This window comes from Myxine glutinosa, chromosome 8 (assembly GCF_964187855.1).
Source record: "Myxine glutinosa chromosome 8, kmMyxGlut1.1, whole genome shotgun sequence".
In the NCBI taxonomy this organism is placed as follows: domain Eukaryota; kingdom Metazoa; phylum Chordata; class Myxini; order Myxiniformes; family Myxinidae; genus Myxine; species Myxine glutinosa.
In genome coordinates, this window is record NC_136268.1 from 80,268,795 (window position 1) to 80,294,227 (window position 25,433).

General features: G+C 48.7%; 1 protein-coding gene across 5 annotated transcripts in view; it reads right to left on the bottom strand.

Annotated features, from left to right (window-relative positions):
- LOC137432624 (uncharacterized) overlaps nt 1-23,860 on the bottom strand; it is a 73,304-nt gene extending 49,444 nt beyond the window's left edge. Inside the window, exons 1-4 of one of the 5 annotated variants that reach the window (XM_068124697.2) lie at nt 23,734-23,786; nt 6,305-6,470; nt 5,544-5,694; nt 2,834-3,066 (exon numbers count right to left, since the gene is read on the bottom strand). In XM_068124697.2, the coding sequence (XP_067980798.2) occupies nt 2,834-3,066; nt 5,544-5,592 (282 nt within the window). In that variant the 5' untranslated portion in view covers nt 5,593-5,694; nt 6,305-6,470; nt 23,734-23,786. Of the gene's footprint in view, nt 1-2,833; nt 3,067-5,543; nt 5,695-6,074; nt 6,471-23,727 lie in introns of all 5 variants that reach the window. The other 4 variants (XM_068124698.2, XM_078783431.1, XM_068124696.2 and 1 more) reach the window with 4 other exon arrangements.
- Between the last annotated feature and the right edge of the window lie 1,573 nt (nt 23,861-25,433).

Genomic DNA, 25,433 nt, shown 5'->3' on the forward strand with positions numbered 1-25,433 from the left:
TATATACTGTATATATATATATATATATATATATATATATATATATATATATGTATATAAAAATAAATATATATATATATATATAAATAATACAGTCACGTGAAAAAGTAAGTACACCCCATGTAAAGTTTTGACTTTTTCAACATATTTCAACATACAGTTTTTTGATCTTCATTTCAACAATATTGATAGATAAAGGTGATATAATATAACAAATATCATGAAAGATTTACATTTTGTAGTCCATTGTATAATTTAAATAAACATAAATGCAAATTTCCCATGTGGAAAAAGAAAGTACACCCTTGGCTCTCATAGGTGGTATTGCACCCTTTGGCAGAAACAACCTCAAGTAGGCATTTCTTATAACTATCTACCAGTCTCTGACATCGACTGGGAGAAATTTTTGCCTGCTCCTCCATGCAGAATTATTTCAGCTGTGTGATGTTTGAGGGGTTTCTTGCATGCACAGCTCGTTTCAAATCGCCCCACAACATCTTGATGGGATTTAGATCCGGGCTTTGACTTGGCCATTCCAGAACCCTCCATTTCTTTCTTTTCAGCCATTCCATGGTGGATTTACTGGTATGTTTAGGGTCATTGCCATGTTGCAAGGTCCACCCTCGGTTGAGCTTCAACTCTCCGACAGATGGCCTCACATTATCCTGAAGCACCCTCTGGTACAATGAAGGATTCATAGTGGATTCTATGATGGTGAGCTGCCCAGGCCATGATGCAGCAAAGCTGCGCCAAACCATAATATTTCCACCACCATGCTTTACAGTTGGTATCAGGTTCTTGTGGTGGGTCAAATGCTGTCTTTGGTTTTCGCCAAACATGTCTTCTGGTACTGTGGCCAAATAGCTCTACCTTTGACTCATCTGTCCAGAGCACATTGTCCCAGAAGTGCTGGTCTTTGCCTCAGTGTTCATTGGCAAACTTTAGTCTTGCCCTGATGTTCTTTCTGGACAGCAAAGGTTTCCTCCTGGCACACCTCCTATGTACATCAAATTTGTGCAGCGTCTTTCTAATGGTAGATTCGTGCACTTTGACATCAACAGTGGCTAGAGCTACCTGTAGGTCCTGTGATGACATTCTGGGGTTCTTCCAGACTTCTTTCAGCATCTTGTGGTCTGCTCTCGGGCTGAACTTGCTGGGGCGGCCTGGCCTGAACAAGTTGGCAGTTGTTTGGAATCTTCTCCCCTTATAGCTGATCTTCCAGACAGTCGAATGATTGTTTTCAAATTGTTTGGACATTTTTAAAAATCCCTTCCCAGACTCATAGGCATCTATAACCTTCTTTCTGAAGGCGTCAGAGAGCTCTTTTGATCTCGGAATGGTGACGCCGCACACTTCAACAACAAAGAGCAAACCAAACTAAATATCTGAGGTTTAAATAAGACAGGTTCCTCCAAGATCCTCTCTATTGATGTTCTAATCATTTGCATCTGAGCTGGTGCACCTGATTCTAATTTTAGGTATTTGAAGTCGTGATCAATGTAGGGGTGTACTTACTTTTTCCAAATGCGAAATTTGCATTTATGTTTATTTAAATTATACAATGGACTACAAAATGTAAATGTTTCATGATATTTGTTATACTAGGGCATGCCCGTACTATATCTATATCTAAAATTATATCCCCCCCCCTCTATTTACATGAAATGGTTTGGTCCAAAGCGAACGGCTTGCGAGTACGGTGACAATCCCCCCCCCTCTATTTACATGAAATGGTTTGGTCCAAAGCGAACGGCTTGCGGAGTTTGGTAAAGAAATCGCCATAGCATGCACAAACGCGCAGGAAAGCGAAAGAATCGCAAATTAGTTTTAATTAGTTTTAAAACATCGTTTAACGCCAACATAGCGGCAACATAGTTTGCCAACGTGAAATAAATGAATACGCTCTCAAATGTGCCGTCCGAGGCAGAGTCTGTTCGCCACGTTCGGCACACGTGATAGCTCGCTGCTCTCTGATTGGTTGAATCGTTTTTTGGACATAGCTCGGTAACTACTTCTCCGATTAATATGAAACCTTGAAAAGGCACATCCTCGGGTCCCCAGCAATATACCTGGCAAGTTTAAAGTATATCGGACCCGTGGTTGTCGAGAAACAGCGGTCACAGACATACAGACATACAAACATACAAACATACACACAGAGATTACTGGAATTATAGATAGATTATATCACCTTTATCTCTCAATATTGTTGAAATGAAGATAAAGTAGCTGTATGTTGAAATATGTTGAAAAAGTCAAAACTTTACATGGGGTGTACTTACTTTTTCACGTGACTGTATATGATTGCCCACTAAGCTACCTAGAGCAAATCTGTGTAACCACACTCAAAGTTATCAACAAGTATATCGTCAGTGTCTAGACATTTCCAAATAATGTCCGTTGTGAGAATGAGCCACATCCAAGAAAATATTTGCCTGTCATCATCCCTTGTTACCCCTCCAAGTTTTAAGGTACCAGTAAATACATGTCCAAACATCCAAGACTGATAATGTTTACTTATTGTGATAGAAAATCTTCCGTCTATCTGATTACAAATCAAGAGCTTGAAGTAAACTGTGCAAGTATGTATTTGATCAAATTGTCAGCTCTATGTTTGGAGTCCTGTGTGGCTCATTTTCCAAGGTGATGGTGACAATTAAGTGATGTTTTATGAGCATTTTGACTCTTTCTTTGTACTTCCAAACATCAATGTTGCTGCCTTATTGTTCACTATTACATTTTGTTACATTTCGTTGAGTTGTCCTTGTCATTACCTTGGCTTCACAATATTAAAAAATGATCCTCGCACAAGGAGAAATAATTTAATACAAACCACTGCAGATCCAATTTTCCAAAGGAAATTCATCCCTGATGTTTTTTTCAGTAGGTAATCACACAGCAAATGCACAGTCTGTCCTGCATGAGCTGTAATTCTCGTCGCTTGTCGAACCATCTTCAAGGGTTTCAGTGCACTTCCTTCCTTTTGCACATACCCCCTTGCATTTTCATCACTTTCTTTTTCAATTTGCCTCGCGACAGTTTCTCCAAGTGTCCATTCTTTCACACCTGGTGGAAAATGTAGTAGAGTATTGTGTACAGCGTCAAGTACATACGCCAAAAATATATGCATGGTTTGGAAAAAGAGTGTTCAAGTGAATTTCCCATAAAAGACCATTTACAAAACAATCAAACATATCACGAATGCTAAATAGGAAAAATATGGGCAATGCCCCTGGGCTCACCTCCTAGTACCAGGGAACCACTGGTAGGAGTGGATGACCCACAAAATATGTAACGGTGAAGAAAGTAAATACCTATTTTGATTTTGGGGGGCAAACGCCTATTTTTTTAAATGCCATGAACAAACTTTTCAAACAAAGTTTGTAAACAAAGTTAACAGGGTGATGAAGGTTGGGGTCAGAGAAAATGTAGTTTCAGAGAAGAAAGCAAATACCTATTTGGGCAGACAGGGTGAAACCTCCCACCCCCCCCCCCCCGTAAGCCCCTCAGGACCCCAATTTTTTTTTTATGTCATGAACATCAACGGTGATGAAAGCAAATACTGTACCTATTTTGGAGTCAAACTCCCTGATGACCTCCTCAGACCCTGTTTTTTTTTTTAGCTCACCTGGAACGAAGTTCCGGGGAGCTTATACGATGGCGTGTCGTCCGTCCGTCCGTCCGTCAGTCCATAAACACTTGCAACTTCTTCCCCGAAACCAGATGGGATTGTGACCAAATTTGGCACAAATGATGTTTGATATGTTGTGACTAAAGTTTGTTCACGGCATTAAAAAAAAATCGAAGTGTAAGGGGAAACCCCCCGTGATGACTCCTCAGACCCTGATTTTTTTTTAATGCCGTGAACAAACTTTATTTGATCACGGGTGATGAAGGTTATGGTCAAGTTTCATCAAAAATATTTTTGTAGTTTCAGAGAAGAAGTTCCGAGTGTTGAAATACAGCCTGACAAACTCGCTGACTGACGGACGCCGCACAATGCTAATACCTAACCTGAACAATTTTTTGTTCCAGGTGAACTGAAAATGGGAAACACGCAGAAAGAATGATTTGTGTAAAATTAACGCAATAAATTGAAGAAAGCAAATCCCCATTTTATTTTTTCTGAGACAACATTATGTTTACCTTGTTGAATAGTTTTTCTGACCTTTTGCCTGTAATGAGCTTTTCTTGCTCAAACAAACCCTCTCTGAACTGGTTTTCAAATGAGTTGAGCAGCTTTTTGAGTCTATGCTTATGTTGCCCTTGTTGTGTTGTCGTTGCTGTGTGGCTTCAATTGCCATGGCTATCTAGCTGGGCAAGAAGTGGTAAACCACTCACAAAGCCAGTTATTTGTGCGATCGTTGAAAATGGACGGAATTCAGAGAATCCACCACTTGAAATGTAAAACTGAATGTGACATGGAAAAAACGGAATCATACCATATATACTCGTAATTTGAGACGTCTGTTTGTTTTTTATTCTTCATTCATATGCAGCACAAGGCTGCGAGTCGCACCCTTGGTTAAGGGGGCGCGGCTGTGCCACTGATGTAATGCAGGTTAGAGCAGGTTATGTAGGTTAGAGAAGGTTATGTAGGTTAGAGCAGGAATTTGTCATTTGTTCAGGGAGCAGGCGATAGTTAGCCTACTCTTCACAAAGGACACCGTGGGATCTTTAACGTCCACCAAACGAATGCCAGCAGACAGGATGCTAGGTTAATGTCCATTCAAGGAAAGGCACACATGTTGATGCATTCGCCTGCATGAGGAACACTTGGATGACGTTTATAGCTAGGCTGATATATATTCAAACCCATACTACACGGCTCAGAGGCGAGTATACAAACCTTTCGTGGTAACTTCAGTCAAAAGCATATGGAAAAGCTTTGTGTCCAGATATAGCCTATGTGGTGCCGGGCAAAGATTCTTTAAACATGTATTGAATTCAAAACACCTATTTCCAAACCTTTGACTGGGCTTTAGATTTATAACTTGCTTTTTAAACTCCTTCAAAAGAATGTCACCCCCTCTAATAATTCCTTGCAGGATCAATCACACTTTCGTCAGATCTGATTCCAGTCTGTAACTTATGAAACAACTTTCCAATTAAGAATTGGTGGAATCAATATGCAGAGCCACAGGGCTGGCATGACGGCCTAGAGGTCCGCACACTCACGTTGAAACGGTCTAGCCTGGGTTCGAATCCCGACCCAGCTATAAACTGTCATCCAGGGTGTTTCACAGGCAGGGTGATTCAGCAATGTGTGTGCCATCCCTCGGATGGACGTTAAACCGAGTGTCTTGTCTGCCAACACTAGTTGATGGACATCAAAGATTCCACGGTGTCCACCATGAGTAGCCAAGCCAACTTCCAAATTCTTGCCATAACTTTAGTCGAACGTCAGGACTGGCCAGTCGGCTTGTGAAAGTGCTGGGCCAAGCTTCCCCCTGGCCAACCACACAAGAGCGTGGGAATAATTGTGGCCGTTAAAAATGAGAATACGCAGAGCAAATTATGTCACATGTTCCATCAGTACATACCATGACACACAGACAGCAGTACGATGAGAATGGTCAACATATGGTCCATGGCTTCGGATTTTATGGAAGTTCAGGCAACGAATTGAACTTGGTGTAGGTCTAGTCGGGTGCGTGACTCAGTGCAGCATCTCCACTACATTCATTTTCACTCCTAGAGGAAGGCAGCACATTACTGAATATTTCATGTACAATATAAAGTGATACCTGCAAATACCTTCAGAAAGAATGCTGATCGAAGTACTGTACTTGGGGGTGTTCAAAATGTTCTGGGAATGAAATGCAACAAAACGCAATTCCGAGAGGCGCAATTTTTCTTCGTTTTAAATATATCATTAACACATGGTTAGTAAGAATAACATTATCATTAAAATTATACAAATTGCTAATATCTATGAAAATCGATAAATAAATAAAAACAGTGTATTAAGGACTGTTTCGATCAAATGTATGGTTTGTGGAATTTTTTGAATTTCATCGTAAATTCCATAACATGATTAACCAGAACGACACTCAGTAGAGCACACACAGTACCTCCGCCAGGCTGAACAGTTTATGGTTTCTATCCCACTGATAGGCCTTGATCTGGATTCGGACCTGAACCAAAATCTAATCGGCTTGTTCTTGTCTCCTAATCAACTCGTCCACCAAGTTTCGTCATAACTCGTACACAAATTATTGAGAAATCCTGTTCACAAGCAGACAAAGAGGCAGAAGTAAAAACATAACCTCCGCCCACCTTAGATAGCAGAGGTGAGAAATACCTGCTCAGTAAGAACATAGGTATGCAGCCAGGGCCGGATTAAACAGTCCGTTTACAGAGTAGACGTCAGAACGTTGAGAAGAGAGGGAAGGGTGGAGGTCAGCATGTTTGTGACCCACTCCCCCGTGTGTAAATCCACTCCCCCACAATCCTTTCTGTGAATTTTCCTGTTTGATGAACGTAATATACAATTGTATAGTGTGTAAGTGTAATATGTATTGTATTATTGAAATGTAAAAAATGGGGAAAAATAAATAAATACATCTCTATTTAAAAAGAGGGACACATTGAGGAAGAACTGCCATGGGGAAGAATGAGATGAAAGAGAGGACGAGGAGGATGATGAGGAGGAGGAAGAGGAAGACGAGGACAACGACACAGCCACAGGTGGTAAATGAGCTGGACACCAGCTCAAGCACAGGAAGTAGAGGAAAGGAAAAACTGGGACTGAAACAGAAAAAGAAGAGGAGGTTGCTTATACCCCAGTATTCCACGACCAAAAGCAGATGGTAAAGCAGCTGACTTTAGTGAATGACCCCCTGCCCCACACCTTCACCCCACTCTTGTACCCCCCAATCTAAAGCACAGCATGCTCTCAGATGCAGCTCCCAATGCTGACACCCCACCAGGATGGTAGTTTATGGTTTCACCCAGAGGTAAGTAAATAACAAATGAGAGCGCCACTCAGTAGAGAGCATGGCCAGGTGAACAGTATATGATTTGTATCCTAGAGTAGACCAGAAAATCACAATACAGAATCACATTTAATCAAAATCATCCGTCCACAACTTTTTGAGATATCCTGCTCTGTATCGTTTTTGGCCCAATCTCCCAATGGTGAAGAATCACTTTAAAAATTAAATAATTCTCATATTCGAATCCATATTCAGATCTTCACCGAAATTGAATCGAATCGTCCTTGTCAGACACCCAACCTGTCCACCAAGTTTCGTCCAAATCCGTCCATAACTTTTTGAGATATCCTGCTTTGTATCGTTTTTGGCCCGATCTCCCAATGGTGAAGAATCACTTAAAAAATTCTAGTAGCCGGATCCGAATCCGGATCTTCACGAAAATCTAACCATTTCGTCCTTGTCACATATGCTACCTCTTTGCCAAATTTCGTCCGAATCCGTCCGCGACCTTTTGATATATCTTGTTCACAAACGGACAGACAGACAAACAAACAGACAGACAGGGGTGAAAACATAACCTCCATCCACCTTTAGTGGCGGAGGTGGTAAAACAATTTGTGGAGAATCTGTAACATATGCTTATGGCGAAGAGGTGGGGGTTAACACCCACACTTATCTCGTCTTTTCCATCCATTCACATCTAAAAGTAATTTCCTTTGTCTACCTGCAGTCTTACCTCCTCAACGTGCTGACCTCCTCCCATCGCTACGCTTAAACGTGCTGACCTCCACCCATCTCTCCTAAACGTGCTGACCTCCACCCATCTCTACTCCTAAACGTACTGACTTCCACCCATCTCTACTCCTAAACGTGCTGACCTCCACCCATCTCTCCTCAACGTGTTGACCTCCACCCATCTCTCCTAAACGTGCTGACCTCCACCCATCTTTCCTAAACGTACTGACTTCCACCCATCTCTACTCCACAACGTGCTGACTTCCACCCATCTCTACTCATAAACGTGCTGACTTCCACCCATCGCTACTCCCAAACGTGCTAACCTCCACCCATCTCTACTCCTCAACATGCATACTTCCACCCATCTCTACTCCGAAACGTGCTGACTTCCACCCATCTCTACTTCTAAACGTGCTGACCTCCACCCATCTCTACTCAACGTGCTGACCTCCACCCATCTCTACTCCTCAACGTGCTGACCTCCACCCATCTCTACTCCTCAACGTGCTGACCTCCACCCATCTCTACTCCTCAACATGCTGACCTCCACCCTTCTTCTCTTCTAAACGTGCTGACCTCCACCCTTCTTCTCTTCTGAATGTGCTGACTGCTACTCTTCTTCTCTTCTAAACGTGCTGACCTCCACCCATCTCTCCCAAACGTGCTGACCTCCACCCTTCTTCTCTTCTAAACGTGATGACCTCCACCCATCTCTCCCAAACGTGCTGACCTCCACCCTTCTTCTCTTCTAAATGTGCTGACCTCCACCCTTTTTCTCTTCTGAATGTGCTGACCTCCACCCTTCTTCTCTTCTAAACGTGCTGACCTCCACCCTTCTCTTCTGAATGTGCTGACCGCTACTCTTCTTCTCTTCTAAACTTGCTGACCTCCACCCTTCTCTTCTGAATGTGCTGACCGCTACTCTTCTTCTCTTCTAAACTTGCTGACCTCCACCCTTCTTCTCTTCTGAATGTGCTGACCTCCACTCTTCTTCTCTTCTAAACGTGCTGACCGCTACTCTACTTCTCTTCTAAACATTCTGACCTCCACCCTTCTTCTCTTCTAAACGTGCTAACCTCTACTCTTCTTCTCTCATAAGCATGCTGACCTCCACTCCACCCTACTTCTCTTCTAAACATGCTGACCTGCACCCTTCTGCTTTTCTAAACATGCTGACCTTCACCCATCTCTACTCCTAAACGTGACCTCCACCCTTCTTCTCTTCTGAATGTGCTGACATCCACTCTTCTTCTCTTCTAAACGTGCTGACCGCCACCCTCTCCTTTTCTAAACGTGCTGACCGCTACTCTTCTTCTCTTCTAAACGTGCTAACCTCTACTCTTCTTCTCTCATAAGCATGCTGACCTCCACTCCACCCTACTTCTCTTCTAAACATGCTGACCTGCACCCTTCTGCTTTTCTAAACATGCTGACCTTCACCCATCTCTACTCCTAAACGTGACCTCCACCCTTCTTCTCTTCTGAATGTGCTGACATCCACTCTTCTTCTCTTCTAAACATGCTGACCTCCACCCATCTCTACTCCTAAACGTGACCTCCACCCTTCTTCTCTCCTAAACGTGGTGACTGCCACCCTCTCCTCTTCTAAACGTGCTGACCTCCAACCTTCTACTCTTCTAAACGTGCTGACCGCCACCCTCTCCTCTTCTAAATGTGCTGACCGCCACCCTCTCCTCTTCTAAACGTGCTGACCTCCACCCGCTCCTCTTCTAAACGTGCTGACCGCCACCCTCTCCTTTTCTAAACATGCTGACCTCCACCCTTCTCTTCTAAACGTGCTGACATGCACTTTTTTTTTTTTTTTTTTTTTTTGTATACAAGATCGAGGCTCGTGAAAGAGCAAACATTAATCACACAAAAAGACAAACCGACACACAAAACACAAAAAACAAGGGGAGCGGCAGACAAGATGGGGAGAGAGGGGGGAGGACACAAAAGAGAGGGGGAAGAAGAGGCAGGACACAAACACAACATTTGAGAGCAGGGACATCGGGAGGACTTGGGGGGAGGTGGGAGAGGATTAAAACATATGAACACTGCAAGGACTCTGGGGTGAATTACCGGGGGTAGAAAAGATCAAGGTTTTCGATGGGGGAAGATAAGAGATGGTGGTGAACAGCTGTTTTAAAGACCTGGAGGGAGGAGTGGGATTGAAGGGAGTGGGGGAGTTTGTTCCAGAGGCGGGAGAAAAGGGGAATGAAAGAGTGAAGGTGAGCAGAGAGCCTAGATTGCTAGTGCAGTTTAACCATAAGAGGGTTGCAGGCAGATCTTGTGCGACCTGAAGGAATATTGGGGGGACAGAGCACAGAGAGAGCTGGGGGAGCAAGGCCGGAGAGGAGTCGGTAGAAGACAGAAAGACCACCAACCTGCCTACGGTGAGTGAGTGAAAGGCCCTCGGTGTTGACTACATCGCAGGAGATTCCAATGATTCTGAAAGCTTTGGCCTCAACAGCGTGAAGCCGAGCAAGGTGTGAGGCAGGAGCACCAGCCCAGAGGGGGGAACAGTATTCCATTGAGCTGCGGATGAAAGCCTTGTATGTGGTGAGGAGCTCAGGTGTGCCAAGGAAGGACTTCGCACGACGGAGGATGCCCAGTCGGCGACTGGCTTTGGAGGCCAGCTTGGAAATGTGGTTTTCCCAAGAAAGATCATGGCAGATAGTGAGACCCAAAAGCTTGAGCGACAGAACTTCTTGGAGAGGATTGTTGAGAAAGTAGATGGGAGGGTTGTCCAGTCGGTCCTTTCGGAGAGACATTGTAAGAGTGTGAGATTTGTCAGGATTGAAAGACATGTTCCACTTGTTTGACCAGTCTGTGATTTTGTCCAGGTCTGCAGAGAGTGAGGAGGCTGCAGACTGCCGATCTGAGGGATGAGGAATGGAGCGACAGAGAGTAGAGTCGTCAGCAAAGAGATAGAGAGGATTTTCAAGAGAGTCAGAGAGATCATTGATGAAGACCAGAAAAAGCACAGGGCCCAGAACACTACCTTGGGGAACTCCAGCCTGAACAGGAAGAGGAGATGAGAGAAACCCATTCAGGGCCACACGTTGACTACGACCAGAGAGGAAGTCCGCCAGCCATGCGTGGAGATTTCCATGGATACCAAAGGAGGAGAGTTTGGAGAGCAGAGCAGGGTGCCAGACCGTATCGAAGGCACGTGAAATGTCAAGGGAGACAGCTCTAATTTCCTGTTTGGCGTTGAGGACCTCCATCCATTGTTGAGAAAGCAGAAGCAGCATGTCCAGAGTAGAGTGACCAGGTCTGAAACCAAATTGATGATCAGAGATCAAGCCATTGGAGAAGAGGAAAGATTTAATATCTGAAGCAATGATGGATTCCATGACTTTGCTGATAATTGGGAGAAGGCTGATTGGTCTGTAGTTGCTGGGATCTGTTTTTGCACCTTTTTTGTGCAAAGCGGTGATGTTGGCTGATTTCCAAGCAGATGGCAGATGACCTTGAGCAAAAGAGAGGGTGAAGAGAACAGAAAGAGGGAGTGAAAGAGCAGAAGAACATGATTTTAGGACCCGTGGGCTGATGCCGTCAGGACCAGTTGCAGAATCAGAGTCGAGGGTTGACAGAAACTTTTCCACCTTGTCAGGAGGAAAGGACACAGAGTCCAGGAGCAGCTGGGTACGACTGGGTACGGTGGGTACAGAGAGGGATGGGTTTGGGACACAAGATTTAGAGGCAAACACAAAGTTGAGGCATTCAGCTTTTTCACGTGCGGAGTCAGCCGTTAAGCCGTTTGAGGTGAGGGAGGGGATGGAGGGGGAACAAACACCAGAAACAGATTTGACCAGACGCCACCAGGATTTGGAAGAGGGAGACAGATAAGAGAGTTCGGTCTTAAGAATGGTGAGATATTGTTTCCTGGCTCTCCTGAGGGTGGTCACACACTTGTTTCGGGCTTTGTGAAAGGAAATGAGATTTCCTTCCGTTGGATTTGCTTTCCAGGAGACGAAAGCAAGTTGTTTCAGGGCAACAGCCTCACCACAAGATTCCGTGTACCATGGACGGGAGGAAGGGTATGACAACTGAAGACGAGATGGTATAAATCTGTGCATGAGAGAGAGCAATTTACTTTGAAAGAATTCCCAGGATGAGTTGATGTCAGAGATGTCAGAGATCTCGGTAGAGATGGGAGACCAGTCCAGATGATTGATGGCTGCTTGAAGACCGTGCCAGTTGGCCTGAGTGAAATGCCAGACTCGTCGACGCTGAGGAGGCTCTCTGAGAATGGTCAGAGAGATGTCCACTTTGACAAGCACATGATCAGATGAGCCGATTGGAGCAGAAGAAGAGCAGCAGACATTTTAGACCAGAGGTAGAGATGGGAGACCAGTCCAGATGATTGATGGCTGCTTGAAGACCGTGCCAGTTGGCCTGAGTGAAATGCCAGACTCGTCGACGCTGAGAAGGCTCTCTGAGAATGGTCAGAGAGATGTCCACTTTGACAAGCACATGATCAGATGAGCCGATTGGAGCAGAAGAAGAGCAGCAGACATTTTCAGGGATGTTTGTCATAACCAAATCCAGAAGAGAAGATGCTCCGTTGACTGAGATCCGGGTCGGGAAATTGACAGATTGTGTCAGTCCCAGTGAGTCGCAGAAGTCCTTTGCTGAAGAGCCATGGCTGGTGAGAGAGGTACCCACACCCAGCCAACTGGCATGGTGACAATTGAAATCACCACATATGAGGAAGAGAGAGTTGGGATGGGTAGATAGAAGTTGGTCCATATTATCAGACAGTGAGATGTAGATGGAGTCATCGCTGATTGGTGGACGGTACAACACACATATGAACAAAAGGTGGGAGCGAAGGGGAAGCCGTAGCCAAAGGTATTCCTGGGGGTGAGGTGGAGAGAGGGCAGTGGAGGGCGAGTGAGGAAGAGAGTTTTTTATAAAGATAGCAACCCCACCTCCAGGACGAGGCTCAGGTCTATCATACCGGAGGAGGGAGTAACCTGGGAGAGATACCAAGGCATCAGAGACATCATGAAGGAGGAAAGTTTCTGTTAAGCAGATCACATCTGGTTTGTCAGAAGCAACCTGTATGGAGAGGTCAGTCAAGTTTGAGCGAAGGCCCCGGATGTTTGAGGTCCATACCGTTAATGAAGAGGAAGGGGGAGCATCGGGTCCAGAACAGGGGGGGGGAGGGGTAGGGTAAGATGTGGAAGAGGAGGAAGAGGTAGGGAGAGCTGTTGAAGGTGTGTCAGAGATTTCAGAATAGCTTGGAGAAAGGGAAGAATGGGGCAGACAAAAGGTTTGATGGAGATTGGGTGAGGCACAGTGAGGTGTTATTTGAGGAGGGGGAAGAGCAAGGCAGGGGGTTTGGGGAGATGAATGTGAAAGTTGGAAGGAGGAAGAAGCAGGGAGGATGCTTTGAGGAGGAGGGGTGAGAGGGGAGTCTAGGAGGGGAGGAGCGAGGGAGAGTCTCGGAGGGGAGGGGTGTGGGGGGAGTTTAGGAGGGAGGGGAGGGAAGGGGCAAGGGGGGAGATTTGAAAGGGATGGGTGATGGGGAGGATTTGGAGGGGAGGGGTGAGATTGGATTTTGAAAAGTGTACGATTCATGGGAAACGAACATTTTTTGCAAAATGAGTTTGAGACCTTCGAGTCAAAAATACGTTTGAGGACACTGGAGGAGGGATGGAGTTCTGGATAGTTTATGGAATGTAGAAAGGAGGAACTGTAAGAGATGGTATTATATATATTTTTTGGAATGAATAGATTTGGTGAGCAAGACGAAAGCATCCTTTTGTAGGAAAAGAAGAAAAGGGTGTTATAATATATGAGAGAAAATAGTTCAGGGGAGAGATTTTTTTTAAATTTTTTTTTTGTATACTGAATCGAGGCTCGTGAAAGATCTAACATTTACTTCACAAACAAATCAACCAGACAAACAAAATATATAAAAAGCGGGAGCGGAAAACAAGATGGGGAGAGAAGGTGAAGTACCCAAACATTTGAGAGCAGGGAGATGTGTGGAAGGGAGAGGGCTTGGGGGGAGGAGGCATGGGAAGGGGGGGGGGGGGGGTGGAGGGAGAAGTATAAAACACAAGTACACCAATGACTTCCAGGACAGAAGTTGGTATTTCAAAAAAGTGGATTGGGGTGAAATTAGCGGGGGTAGAAAAGATCAAGGTTTTGGATGGGGGAAGATAAGAGATGGTGGTGAACAGCTGTTTTAAAGACCTGGAGGGTGGAGTGGGATTGAAGAGAGTGAGGGAGTTTGTTCCAGAGGCGGGAGAAAAGAGGAATGAAGGAGTGAAGGTGAGCAGAGAGTCTTGATTTTGGCAGTTTGACCATAAGAGGGTTGCAGGCAGATCTTGTGCGACCTGTAGGAATATTTGCGGGACAGAGCCCAGAGAGAGTTGGGGGGGCAAGGCCAGAGAGGAGTCGGTAGAAGATGGAAAGACCACCAACCTGCCTGCGGTGAGTGAGTGAGAGGCCCTTGGAGTTAGCTTCATCGCGGGAGATTCCAATGATTCTGAATGCTTTGGTTTCAACAGCGTGAAGACGAGCTAGGTGTGAGGCAGGAGCACCAGCCCAGAGGGGAGAGCAGTATTCCATTGAGCTGCGGATGAAAGCCTTGTATGTGGTGAGGAGCTCAGGTGTGCCAAGGAAGGACTTCGCACGACGGAGGATGCCCAGTCGGCGACTGGCTTTGGAGGCCAGATTTGAAATGTGGTTTTCCCAGGAAAGATCATGGCAGATAGTGAGACCCAAAAGCTTGAGTGACAGAACTTCTTGGAGAGGATTATTCAGAAAGTGGATGGGAGGGTTGTCCAGTCGGTCTTTTCGGAGAGAAATCGTAAGAGTGTGAGATTTGTCAGGATTGAAAGACATGTTCCACTTGTTTGCCCAGTCTGTGATTTTGTCCAGGTCTGCAGAGAGTGAGGAGGCAGCAGACTGCCGATCTGAGGGATGAAGAATGGAGCGACAGAGAGTAGAGTCATCAGCAAAGAGATACAGAGGATTTTCAAGAGAGTCAGAGAGATCATTGATGAAGACCAGAAAAAGGACAGGGCATAGAACACTGCCTTGTGGAACTCCAGCCTGAACAGGAAGAGGAGATGAGAGAAACCCATTCAGGGCCACACGTTGACTACGACTAGAGAGGAAGTCCGCCAGCCATGCGTGGAGATTTCCATGGATACCAAAAGAGGAGAGTTTGGTGAGCAGAGCGGGGTGCCAGACCGTATCGAAGGCACGTGATATGTCAAGGGAGACTGCTCTAATTTCCTGTTTGGCATTGAGGACCTCCATCCATTGTTGAGAAAGCAGAAGCAGCATGTCCAGAGTAGAGTGTCCAGGTCTGAAACCAAATTGATGATCAGAGATCAAGCCATTGGAGAAGAGGAAAGATTTCATATCTGAAGCAATGATGGATTCCATGACTTTGCTGATAATTGGGAGAAGGCTGATTGGTCTGTAGTTGCTGGGATCTGTTTTTGCACCTTTTTTGTGCAAAGCGGTGATGTTGGCAGATTTCCAAGCAGATGGAAGATGACCTTGAGCAAAAGAGAGGGTGAAGAGAACAGAGAGAGGGAGTGAAAGAGCGGAAGAACAGGATTTTAGGACCCGTGGGCTGATGCCGTCAGGTCCAGTTGCAGAATCCGAGTCGAGGGTTGACAGAAACTTTTCCACCTTGTCAGGAGGAAAGGACACAGAGTCCAGGAGCAGCTGGGTACGACTGGGTACGGTGGGTACAGAGAGGGATGGGTTTGGGACACAAGATTTAGAGGCAAACACAGAGTTGAGGCATTCAGCTTTTTCGCGTGCGGAGTCAGCCGTGTGGCCATTTGAGGTGAGGGAAGGGATGGAGGGGGAACAAACACCAGAAACAGATTTGACCAGACGCCACCAGGATTTGGAAGAGGGAGACAGATAAGAGAGTTCGGTCCTGAGAACGGAGAGATATTGTTTCCTGGCTCTCCTGAGCGTGGACACACACTTGTTTCGGGCTTTGTGAAAGGAAATGAGATTTCCTTCCGTTGGATTTGCTTTCCAGGAGACGAAAGCAAGTTGTTTCTGGGCAATAGCCTCACCACAAGATTCCGTGTACCATGGACGGGAGGAAGGGTATGACAACAGAAGACGAGATGGGATAAATCTGTGCATGAGAGAGAGAGCAGTTTGCTTTGGAAGAATTCCCAGGAAGAATTTATGTCAGAGGCAGTAGAGATGGGAGACCAGTCCAGATGATTGATGGCTGCTTGAAGACCGTGCCAGTTGGCCTGAGTGAAATGCCAGACTCGTCGACGCTGAGGAGGCTCTCTGCGAATGGTCAGAGAGATGTCCACTTTAACAAGCACATGATCAGAAGAGCCGATTGGAGCAGAAGAAGAGCAGCAGACATTTTCAGGGAAGTTAGTCATAACCAAGTCCAGAAGAGAAGATGCTCCGTTGACTGAAATCCGGGTCGGGAAATTGACAGTTTGTGTCAGTCCCAGTGAGTCACAGAAGTCCTTTGCTGAAGAGCCATGGCTGGTGAGAGAGGTACCCACACCCAGCCAACTGGCATGGTGACAGTTGAAATCACCACATATGAGGAAGAGAGAGTTGGGATGGGTAGATAGAAGTTGGTCCATATTCTCAGACAGCGAGATGTAGATGGAGTCATCACTGTTTGGTGGACGGTACAACACACATATGAACAAAAGGTGGGAGCGAAGGGGAAGCCGTAGCCAAAGGTATTCCTGGGGGTGAGGTGGAGAGAGGGCAGTGCAGGGCGAGTGAGGAAGAGAGTTTTTTTATAAAGATAGCAACCCCACCTCCAGGACGAGGCTCAGGTCTATCATACCGGAGTAGGGAGTAACCTGGGAGAGATACCAAGGAATCAGAGACATCGTGAAGGAGGAAAGTTTCTGTTAAGCAGATCACGTCTGGTTTGTCAGAAGCAACCTGTATGGAGAGATCAGACATGTTTGGGCGAAGGCCCCGGATGTTTGAGGTCCATACTGTTAAGGAAGAGGAAGGGGGAGCATCGGATACAGAACAGGGGGGGGGGGGGGGGAGCGGTAGGGTAAGATGTGGAAGAGGAGGAAGAGGTAGGGAGAGCTGTTGAAGGTGTGTCAGAGATTACAGAATAGCTCGGAGAAAGGGAAGGATGGGGCAGACAAAAGGTTTGATGGTGATTGGGAGAGGCGCAGTGAGGTGTTATTTGACGAGGGGGAAGAGTGAGGCAGAAGGTTGAGGGAGATGAAGGTGAAAGTTGGAAGGGGGAAGAAGCGGGGAGGACGCTTTGAGGGGGAGGGGTGAGAGGGGAGTCTAGGAGGGGAGGAGCGAGGGAGAGTCTCGGAGGGGAGGGGTGTGGGGGGAGATTTGAAAGGAATGGGTGATTGGGAAGATTTGGAGGGGAGGGGCAAGGGGGAAGATTTGAAAGAGATGGGTGATGGGGATGATTTGGAGGGGATGGGAAAGGGGGTAGATTTAGAGGGGAGGGGTGATGGGAAATGGGATTTTGGGGTGATGGGATTTTGAAAAATGTACGATTAATGGGAAACGAACATTTATTGCAAAATGAGTTTCTTGAGACATTCGAGTCAAAAATACGTTTGAGGACGCTGGAGGGAGGATGGAGTGCTGGAGAGTTTAGGGAATGAATGAAAGATGCACTATAAGAGATGGAATTTTTTTTTGGAATGAATGGATTTGGTGAGCAAGTCGAAAGCATCCTTTTATAGAAGAAGAAGAAAAAGGTGTTATAGAATATGACAGAAAACAGGTCTTCAGGGTTCAGATGAGACATTTTTTAACAACGTGATCACAAACAGCGTGGTCGAAGAATGAACGAACGAACAACTAAGAACGAATAAACGAATAAAAACGGAAGGAAATGTTTTTTTTTTTTTTTTGAGATTTTAAAACAAGGAAGTATGGGATGAAAAGACCGTGAAAACAGAGACCGGAAAAAAATTTCAGCGTGATCGGAGAACCGCTGAGACAAAAACAAAGCCTAAAGCCAAGGTTGGACACAGTAGCCTAGTACTACACTTAGGCCTCAGAATACACGATGAGAAAGACCGACGATTCTGAACACAGGTACACTACAAAAAACCAACGCCAAGAATACTATTAAAGACACCCCAATAGGTACATACAAGACCAGTTTCGACAAAAACACAATTGTGAAAAGTTACTTAACTTCGAAAGCGAACGTGCATGGACAGCTTTGAAGAGACGAGACCTCCAATCTTGCGCATGCGCACAAAAAAATCGATTATACATTTCTAACCGCGTGATCGCGAACGAAGAACTAACGAACAAAAAGAACAACAAATAAACGAATAAGACCTGGGAAGGGAATTTTTTTTTTTTTTTTTTTTTTTTGTGAGTACAGATATTAAACAAGGAGGTACGGGGTGAACGACTGGTACGAAACAGAGAACGAAAATAATTTCAGCGCATTCGACGAATCGCTGAGAGAAAAACAAACCACAAGGTCTGAGACGGTACGGTAGTCTAAGCCTACGAGTACTAGGCCGCAGAATACTCGATACCATTAACCGTCGATTGTGTATACATGAACGAAAAATTAGCACCGAAAATTTTCCAAAAGATACGCTGTAGGTACATACACCGAAAGATAGATACAGTCTCGACAAAAACACGATTGAGAAATATCACTTAGCTTCGAAAGCGTGAGCGCATGGAGCAGCTTCGAAAAGACGTGATCTCGCGAGATCTCCAAAATCTTCTCTCCTAAACGTGCTGACCTGCACCCTTCTTCTCTCCTAAATGTGCTGACCTCCACTCTTCTCTTCTAAACGTGCTGACCGCCACCCTCTCCTCTTCTAAACGTGCTGACCTCCACCCTTCTTCTCTTCAAAAACGTGCTGACAGCCACCCTTCTTCTCTTCTGAATGTGCTGACCGCTACTCTTCTGCTCTTCTAAACGTGCTGACCTCCACCCTTCTTCTCTTCTGAATGTGATGACCTCCACTCTTCTTCTCTTCTAAACGTGCTGACCTCCACTCTTCTTCTCTTCTAAACGTGCTGACCGCCACCTTTTCTAAACGTGCTGACCGCTACTCTTCTCCTCTTCTAAACGTGCACCTAAAGCGCGGCGTTACGCGCGCTGCTTGTGAGCAAGGAGGAAGCGGACAAGCGGTAACATATAAATGTCTTTATTGTAAGACTACACTGTAACACTGAATTCCTCCGGGCTGGGCGCCCGGTGTATATCATGAGGCCACGCCTACCCCTCGGGCGTGGCCACAGCCCACTTCGTGCGTGGAATGATGTCACCACGCCAGTGGGCTTTTGTGTCCGCCACACGCGCCCCCCCAGAATTCCCGCGCACCTGGAGGGCCAGTTTGCGGGGCAGACGAATGACCCGGCCGAAGCGCCCCCTGGCGATCGGCGGCGTCCGGGGTGCAGGGATACCAGGTGGGATGCCCCTGGCTGCCCCTGGGATGGGTGCAGGACCGGGGGGCGCCGTGGCGGCGGGGCTGGGCGGTGCCGGGGGTCCGCCCGCAGGAGGGCGGCCCCGACGTGGGGGTCGGGCCACTGGCGGTGGATGGTCCACATCGAGGTGGGCCGGCTTGAGGCGGTCTACCGAAACGCGGTCAGGAGTACCGCCGATGTCCAGGGTGAAGTGCTTCGCCCCGGTCTCCAGCACGCGGAAAGGCCCGTCGTACGGGGGCCGCAGTGGTGTCCGATGGGCATCGTGGCGGACGAAGACGTACTCCGCCGTGCGAAGCTCCGGGGCGACGTGCGTCGGTGGGTGCCCGTGGCATGCCGTTGGCACCGGGGCGAACCTCTGGGCGGTCTCTTGCAGAGCGGAGCGCTGCTGTGCCGCGGACCATGGTGCCGTGGAGTCGGGGAGGAACTCGCCCGGCACCCGCAGCGGTTGCCCGAAGACCAACTCCGCCGCGGATGCGCGCAGGTCCTCCTTGGGTGCCGTCCGGAGGCCCAGCAGGACCCAGGGGAGCCTGTCGACCCAGCCGCCGTCGCGGAGGGTGGCCCGGAGCGCGGCCTTCAATGAGCGGTGAAATCGCTCACACAGGCCGTTAGCCTGGGGGTGGTAGGCCGTGGTTCGGTGCAGCCGGACCCCGAGCCCCTGCGCAACCGCCCCCCAGAGCTCCGAGGTGAACTGGGGGCCGCGGTCGGATGAGATGTCTGAGGGGGCGCCGAACCGGGCGACCCAGGTGGCGATGAAAGCCTGCGCGACATCGGCCGCCGTTGTCGACGCCAAGGGCACGGCCTCCGGCCACCGGGTGGTGCGGTCCACCATGGTGAGGACGTAGGTGAAACCCCGCGAGGGGGGCAGAGGTCCCACCAGGTCCACGTGGACGTGGTCAAACCGGCGTTCCGGCACCGTGAACGGGGCCAACGGGGCCTGGGTGTGCCGGTGCACCTTGGCGCGCTGGCACGCGAGGCACGTCCTGGCCCAGCCGCGGACGGCCTTCCGGAGGCCATGCCAGACGAACTTGTCGGCGATCAGCCTTTGGGAGGCCCTCGCGCCCGGGTGGGACAGGCCGTGGATGGCGTCAAACACCTGGCGCTGCCAGCCCGCGGGCACGATGGGGCGAGGACGCCCGAGGGAGACGTCGCACAAGAGGGCCGCGCCCGCGCCGTCGAACGGCACCTCGGTGACGCGGAGGCCCGTGACGGCGGTCCGCAAGGCCTGGACGTCGGGGTCAGCGGCCTGGTCCGCTGCCATCCGGGCATAGTCGATGCCGAGGTGGACTGCGTGGGCGACGGCCCGGGAAAGGCAATCCGCAACCGGGTTGTCCTTCCCCGCGACGTGCTGGATGTCCGTCGTGTACTCGGACACGGCCGAGAGGTGACGCTGCTGCCGGGCCGACCACGGCTCGGTGACCTTGCCCATCGCGAAGATCAGCGGCTTGTGGTCGACGAAGGCAGTGAACGCCCGGCCCTCGAGCAGATGACGGAAGTGCCTGACCGCCAAGTGAAGTCCGAGCAACTCGCGGTCGAAGGTACTGTAACGGCGTTCGGGCGGGCGAAGCTGCCGGCTAAAGAACGCCAGCGGTTGCCAAGCTCCACGCACCCATTGCTCGTGCACCGCGCCCACCGCGTAGTCCGAGGCATCGGTGGTGAGGGCGATCGGTGCATCGGGCGCCGGGTGCGCGAGCATGGTGGCGTTAGCCAAAGCGAGCTTCGCGCCCGTGAACGCCGTGTCCATCTGCTCGGTCCAGGTAACGTCGCCTTTGCCCGGCTTACCTCGGAGAGCTTCGTGCAGGGGGCGCAGGAGCTGGGCGATACGGGGCAGGAACCGATGGTAAAAGTTCACCATGCCCAGGAACTCCTGCAGCCCTCTGATCGTGCGGGGGCGCGGAAACCCCTTCACCGCCTCCACCTTGGCCGGCAGGGGGACGGCTCCGTGCCTGGTGACACGGTGCCCCAGAAAATCGATTGTGGCGGCGCCGAACCGGCACTTTGCGGGGTTCACAATCAGGCCATGCTGGCCCAGGCGTTCGAAGAGCGTGCGGAGGTGGCGTAGGTGCTCTTCGCGGGACGCGCTGGCGACGAGGATATCGTCCAGGTAGACGTAGACAAAATCCAAGTCGCGCAGGACGCTGTCCATCAGTCGCTGGAACGCCTGAGCCGCATTCTTCAGACCGAAGGGCATGCGCAGGAACTCGAAGAGTCCGAATGGCGTGATGACCACCGTCTTCGGGACGTCCTCCGGCCTGACGGGGACCTGATGGTAGCCGCGTATGAGGTCCACCTTCGAGAAGAAGGACCTGCCCGCCAAACGGGCGGAAAAGTCCTGAATGTGGGGGACGGGGTAGCGGTCGGGAGTCGTGGCGTCATTGAGACGGCGATAGTCCCCGCACGGTCGCCATCCCCCGCCGGGCTTCGGCACGATGTGCAGCGGCGACGCCCAAGCGCTCTCTGAGCGCCGAACGATGCCGAGTCGCTCCAGGGTAGCGAACTCCGCTTTTGCCACCGCCAGCTTCGTCGGCTCGAGGCGGCGTGCCCGGGCGTAGACCGGTGGCCCGACGGTGGGGATGTGATGGGCCACCCCGTGCTTGACGGCCCCCGCCGAGAAGGTGGGCCGCGTGAGGGCCGGGAAGCCGGCGAGGAGGCGGGTGAATGCGTCCGCTGCCGGAAGCGTACAGACCAACGTGGCCGGAACCGAATCGTTCGGCAAGCCGCTTGGCAAGCCGCTCGTTGAGCTGGGCAACGCACATGCGAGCGAGCTGAACGTCTCGGCCTGGACAAGCCGTCTGCGCTTGACGTCGACCAGGAGCCCATTAGCGCACAGGAAGTCCGCGCCAAGCAGTGCCATGGGCACGTCGGCGGTGACGAACGTCCATCGGAAAACCTGGCCTCCAAACCGCAGAGAGAGGCAGCGTTTTCCGTACGTACGGATGGGCGTCCCGTTCGCGGCAAGCAGCGCGGGGCCCCCACCCGCGGCGTGCTTGTCTGACGTGCCGGCGGGAATGACACTCACCTGTGCTCCCGTGTCGCACAGGTAACGGCGCCCGGAGAAGGTGTCCGTTATGAACAGCAGGCTGCTCGAACGGCCGGCGCTCATCGCCACAATTGAGCGCCGGCCCGGGCGTTTCCCGACCCGTTGAAGGAGCACGGCGGATGACACCGCCGAGCTTCGTGGCCGAACTTGGCGTGGAACCAGCACCAGGTGGTGGAGCTGGAGGAGCGCGGCTGGCTCCGCCAGGCCGGTGGAGTCGACGGGTTTCCCCGCGGTGGCGGTTTTCGCCGCGGCGGTGGGCGGGGCGTGGCGGCGTTCACGAGGTGCGTATCAGCATGCTGCTGAACCACAGCGTGCTGTAGAAGATGATGCTGTGGAACATCAGCGTGCTGTAGAAGATGATGCTGTGGAACATCAGCGTCGAAGGCCGTGACGGCCACGCCAACGCTCGCCCGCGTGTCCGAAGCGGCGAAGTACTTGTCCGCCTCGGCCGCCAATGCTCGGGGTTCCGTTAGCCCGGTCCCGGCCAACGCGAGGCGAACCTGCGCTGGAAGTTGGCGACGGAAAAGCGCCCGGAATAGCGAACCGGGGGCTTCGTCGCCCAACAGTGACAGCATATGGTCCATTCGGACCGACGGGCGCGTCTCACCGAGCTCGGGGAGATCCAGGAGGCGATCGGCCCGTGCGTCGTCCGTGAGGCCGAACGTGGCTAGGAGTAGCCGCTTGAGTGCCTCGTACTTGTGGCCGTCCGGTGGGTGGCGAAGGACGGACACAACTCGAGCGGCCGTGCCGGGCCCGAGGGAGGCGACGACATGGCAGTAGCGCAGGTCGTCGTTGGTGAGGCGCCGAAGCTGAAATTGGGCTTCGGCCTGGACGAACCAGACTTCGGCCTGAGCCTCCCAAAATTCCGGAAGTTTGACGAAGGCGGCCATGGCGATGGCGTCGCGTGTGGAAGGATCGCTCCGGCAGATCCAACGTCGAGGGTCACCAGTAAAGCGCGGCGTTACGCGCGCTGCTTGTGAGCAAGGAGGAAGCGGACAAGCGGTAACATATAAATGTCTTTATTGTAAGACTACACTGTAACACTGAACTCCTCCGGGCTGGGCGCCCGGTGTATATCATGAGGCCACGCCTACCCCTCGGGCGTGGCCACAGCCCACTTCGTGCGTGGAATGATGTCACCACGCCAGTGGGCTTTTGTGTCCGCCACACACCCTTCTTCTCTTCTAAACGTGCTGACCGCCACCCTCTCCTCTTCTAAACGTGCTGACCTCCACCCTTCTTCTCTTCTAAACGTGCTGACCTCCACCCTTCTTCTCTTCTAAACGTGCTGACCGCCACCCTCTCCTATTCTAAACGTGCTGACCTCCACCCTAATCTGCTCCCACACTCCTGGTCCTGCATCCTCCGAACATCGTCCATCCTTCTTGTTTTTGTCTCATCTCTAACTTCGTGAATTTTAACACCTATTTAACTCTCACCTTATTTATCGCTTACAATGCAATGGTTTACAATTTTACTGATCTTGACCGAATGAAATTCAGTAATCAAACAGCTGAACACCATTTATCACACTCAATATAAGGTAATTCACAATAATTGAACATTATACAGTACGGGACTCGCACTCACCGGAGGATATTCGTGTCCTCGTCGACAAATCTCTTCTGTTGTACTTTGACTTCTGTTGTTAATCGACTCGTGGTGGAATACGCACCTCGATCCCACCCACGATAAGCGTACAGGAATTTTTTGTCATATGAATCCGATTTAAAATATTCGTGTTATTTAAGCAAAATAACACGAATATTTTACCTGGTGACTGACTGGTGACGTGTGACGTGGATGATTAATACCTCGGGCTGACAAAGCGAAAAGCGGTATATAGAAAATGGGTTAACGGAGGAAATTGAAACTTTACCACATGTTACAGGACCATTTGATATAGCGCATATTGAAATTAGAAACTAGAAACAATAAAAATTAGAATCATTGTAATTTGTAATCACCTCAGCCTTGATTGTGCTCGGCTGGTCAAAAATAGCGAAGAAGAAGAAGAAGAAAAAATGTACGATTTGCCGTTTTAACGATCTTTCGCTTGATTTATACTTTAGCGATATATTTTGGCGTCTTTGTCAGACTTGGTAGTTATGAAAACACTCGAGAACAAGAATAAACGCTGCTTTGTAAAGGTTTATGAATGTACTCTGTAGCAGACTTTTCAAAGTATAATTTGTACACATTTACCTGTGAGGTAATGTGTCTGATAAAGAAGAAGATTTTGGTGACACATCAAAAAGCAATTTAAAACACATTCCAACAATTCTTGCCTCCTTTGTTGCTTTTTTAAGCTCATAATTACGTGCCTTTATATTTTAACTGTAAAATACAAAGGTGAGTTTGACACTCTGCCAGATTGAAGTTCAGGTTACCAATAAACCCAACAACTCAACGTCCCCAGCAAACTTGTATTCATAATCACATGACTCATCAAAACTGGGATGTCGACATTTTTAAAAGGAATTTCGTGGAACAACACAACCAGTTTACCATAGTAACAAAAATACCAAGGATTGTTACACGGTGGACAAAAGCACCATTGTTTTCACCAAAGCGTTGCCCAAGTCTTACAATCAAAAAGAGGGTAAGCTGCAAAAATCGGATGACAGGAAGTGTACTTTATGACGTCATAATGACGTCACAATCTACTACCGAGCTCGTAGAGCAAGTAAATGTAGAAAATAAGGTTGTGAAGCATTGTGATGAGATTCCAAGTCATTAATTTGACATTTTAAGGGTCAGGGAATTGAAGAGTGATGTAATTAATGACATTTAAGCAACCATAAGCTGATTTGCTGTTGCAGTGACGTCACTATATTCTAATTTTGTTGAAAAAAACAAAACAAAGAATCTTCGATTATTGACATAAGTGCTACAATTAAAGTATTTGTCGACATGACTTCTTGTTCTTTTCCATATAACTAGATTGTGATCTGTAAACTTGCAACCGATCAAATATCGGATCAAATTGACTTTCTTTGTTGAGTTCATGTTTACACATAATTTTAACACAGTGAAAATATACAGTTGTGTGGGTGCAAGTTTTTTTTTTTTCAAATATTTTATACGTATGAAACGAACTACATAGTTATAACACAGACTATTTAATTGACTATCCCATCATTTTTTGAACGGTCACTGTACAGAGGATGTTAATTTTGAATCCTTCTAGGCATACTGCAAGGTGTGAATTTAATCCCCCGAAAATAAAGGAAATTGGGTATCTTAAGCAGAATGGACGTTTCTAAGTAAATAATCTGTAAAAACCTTCA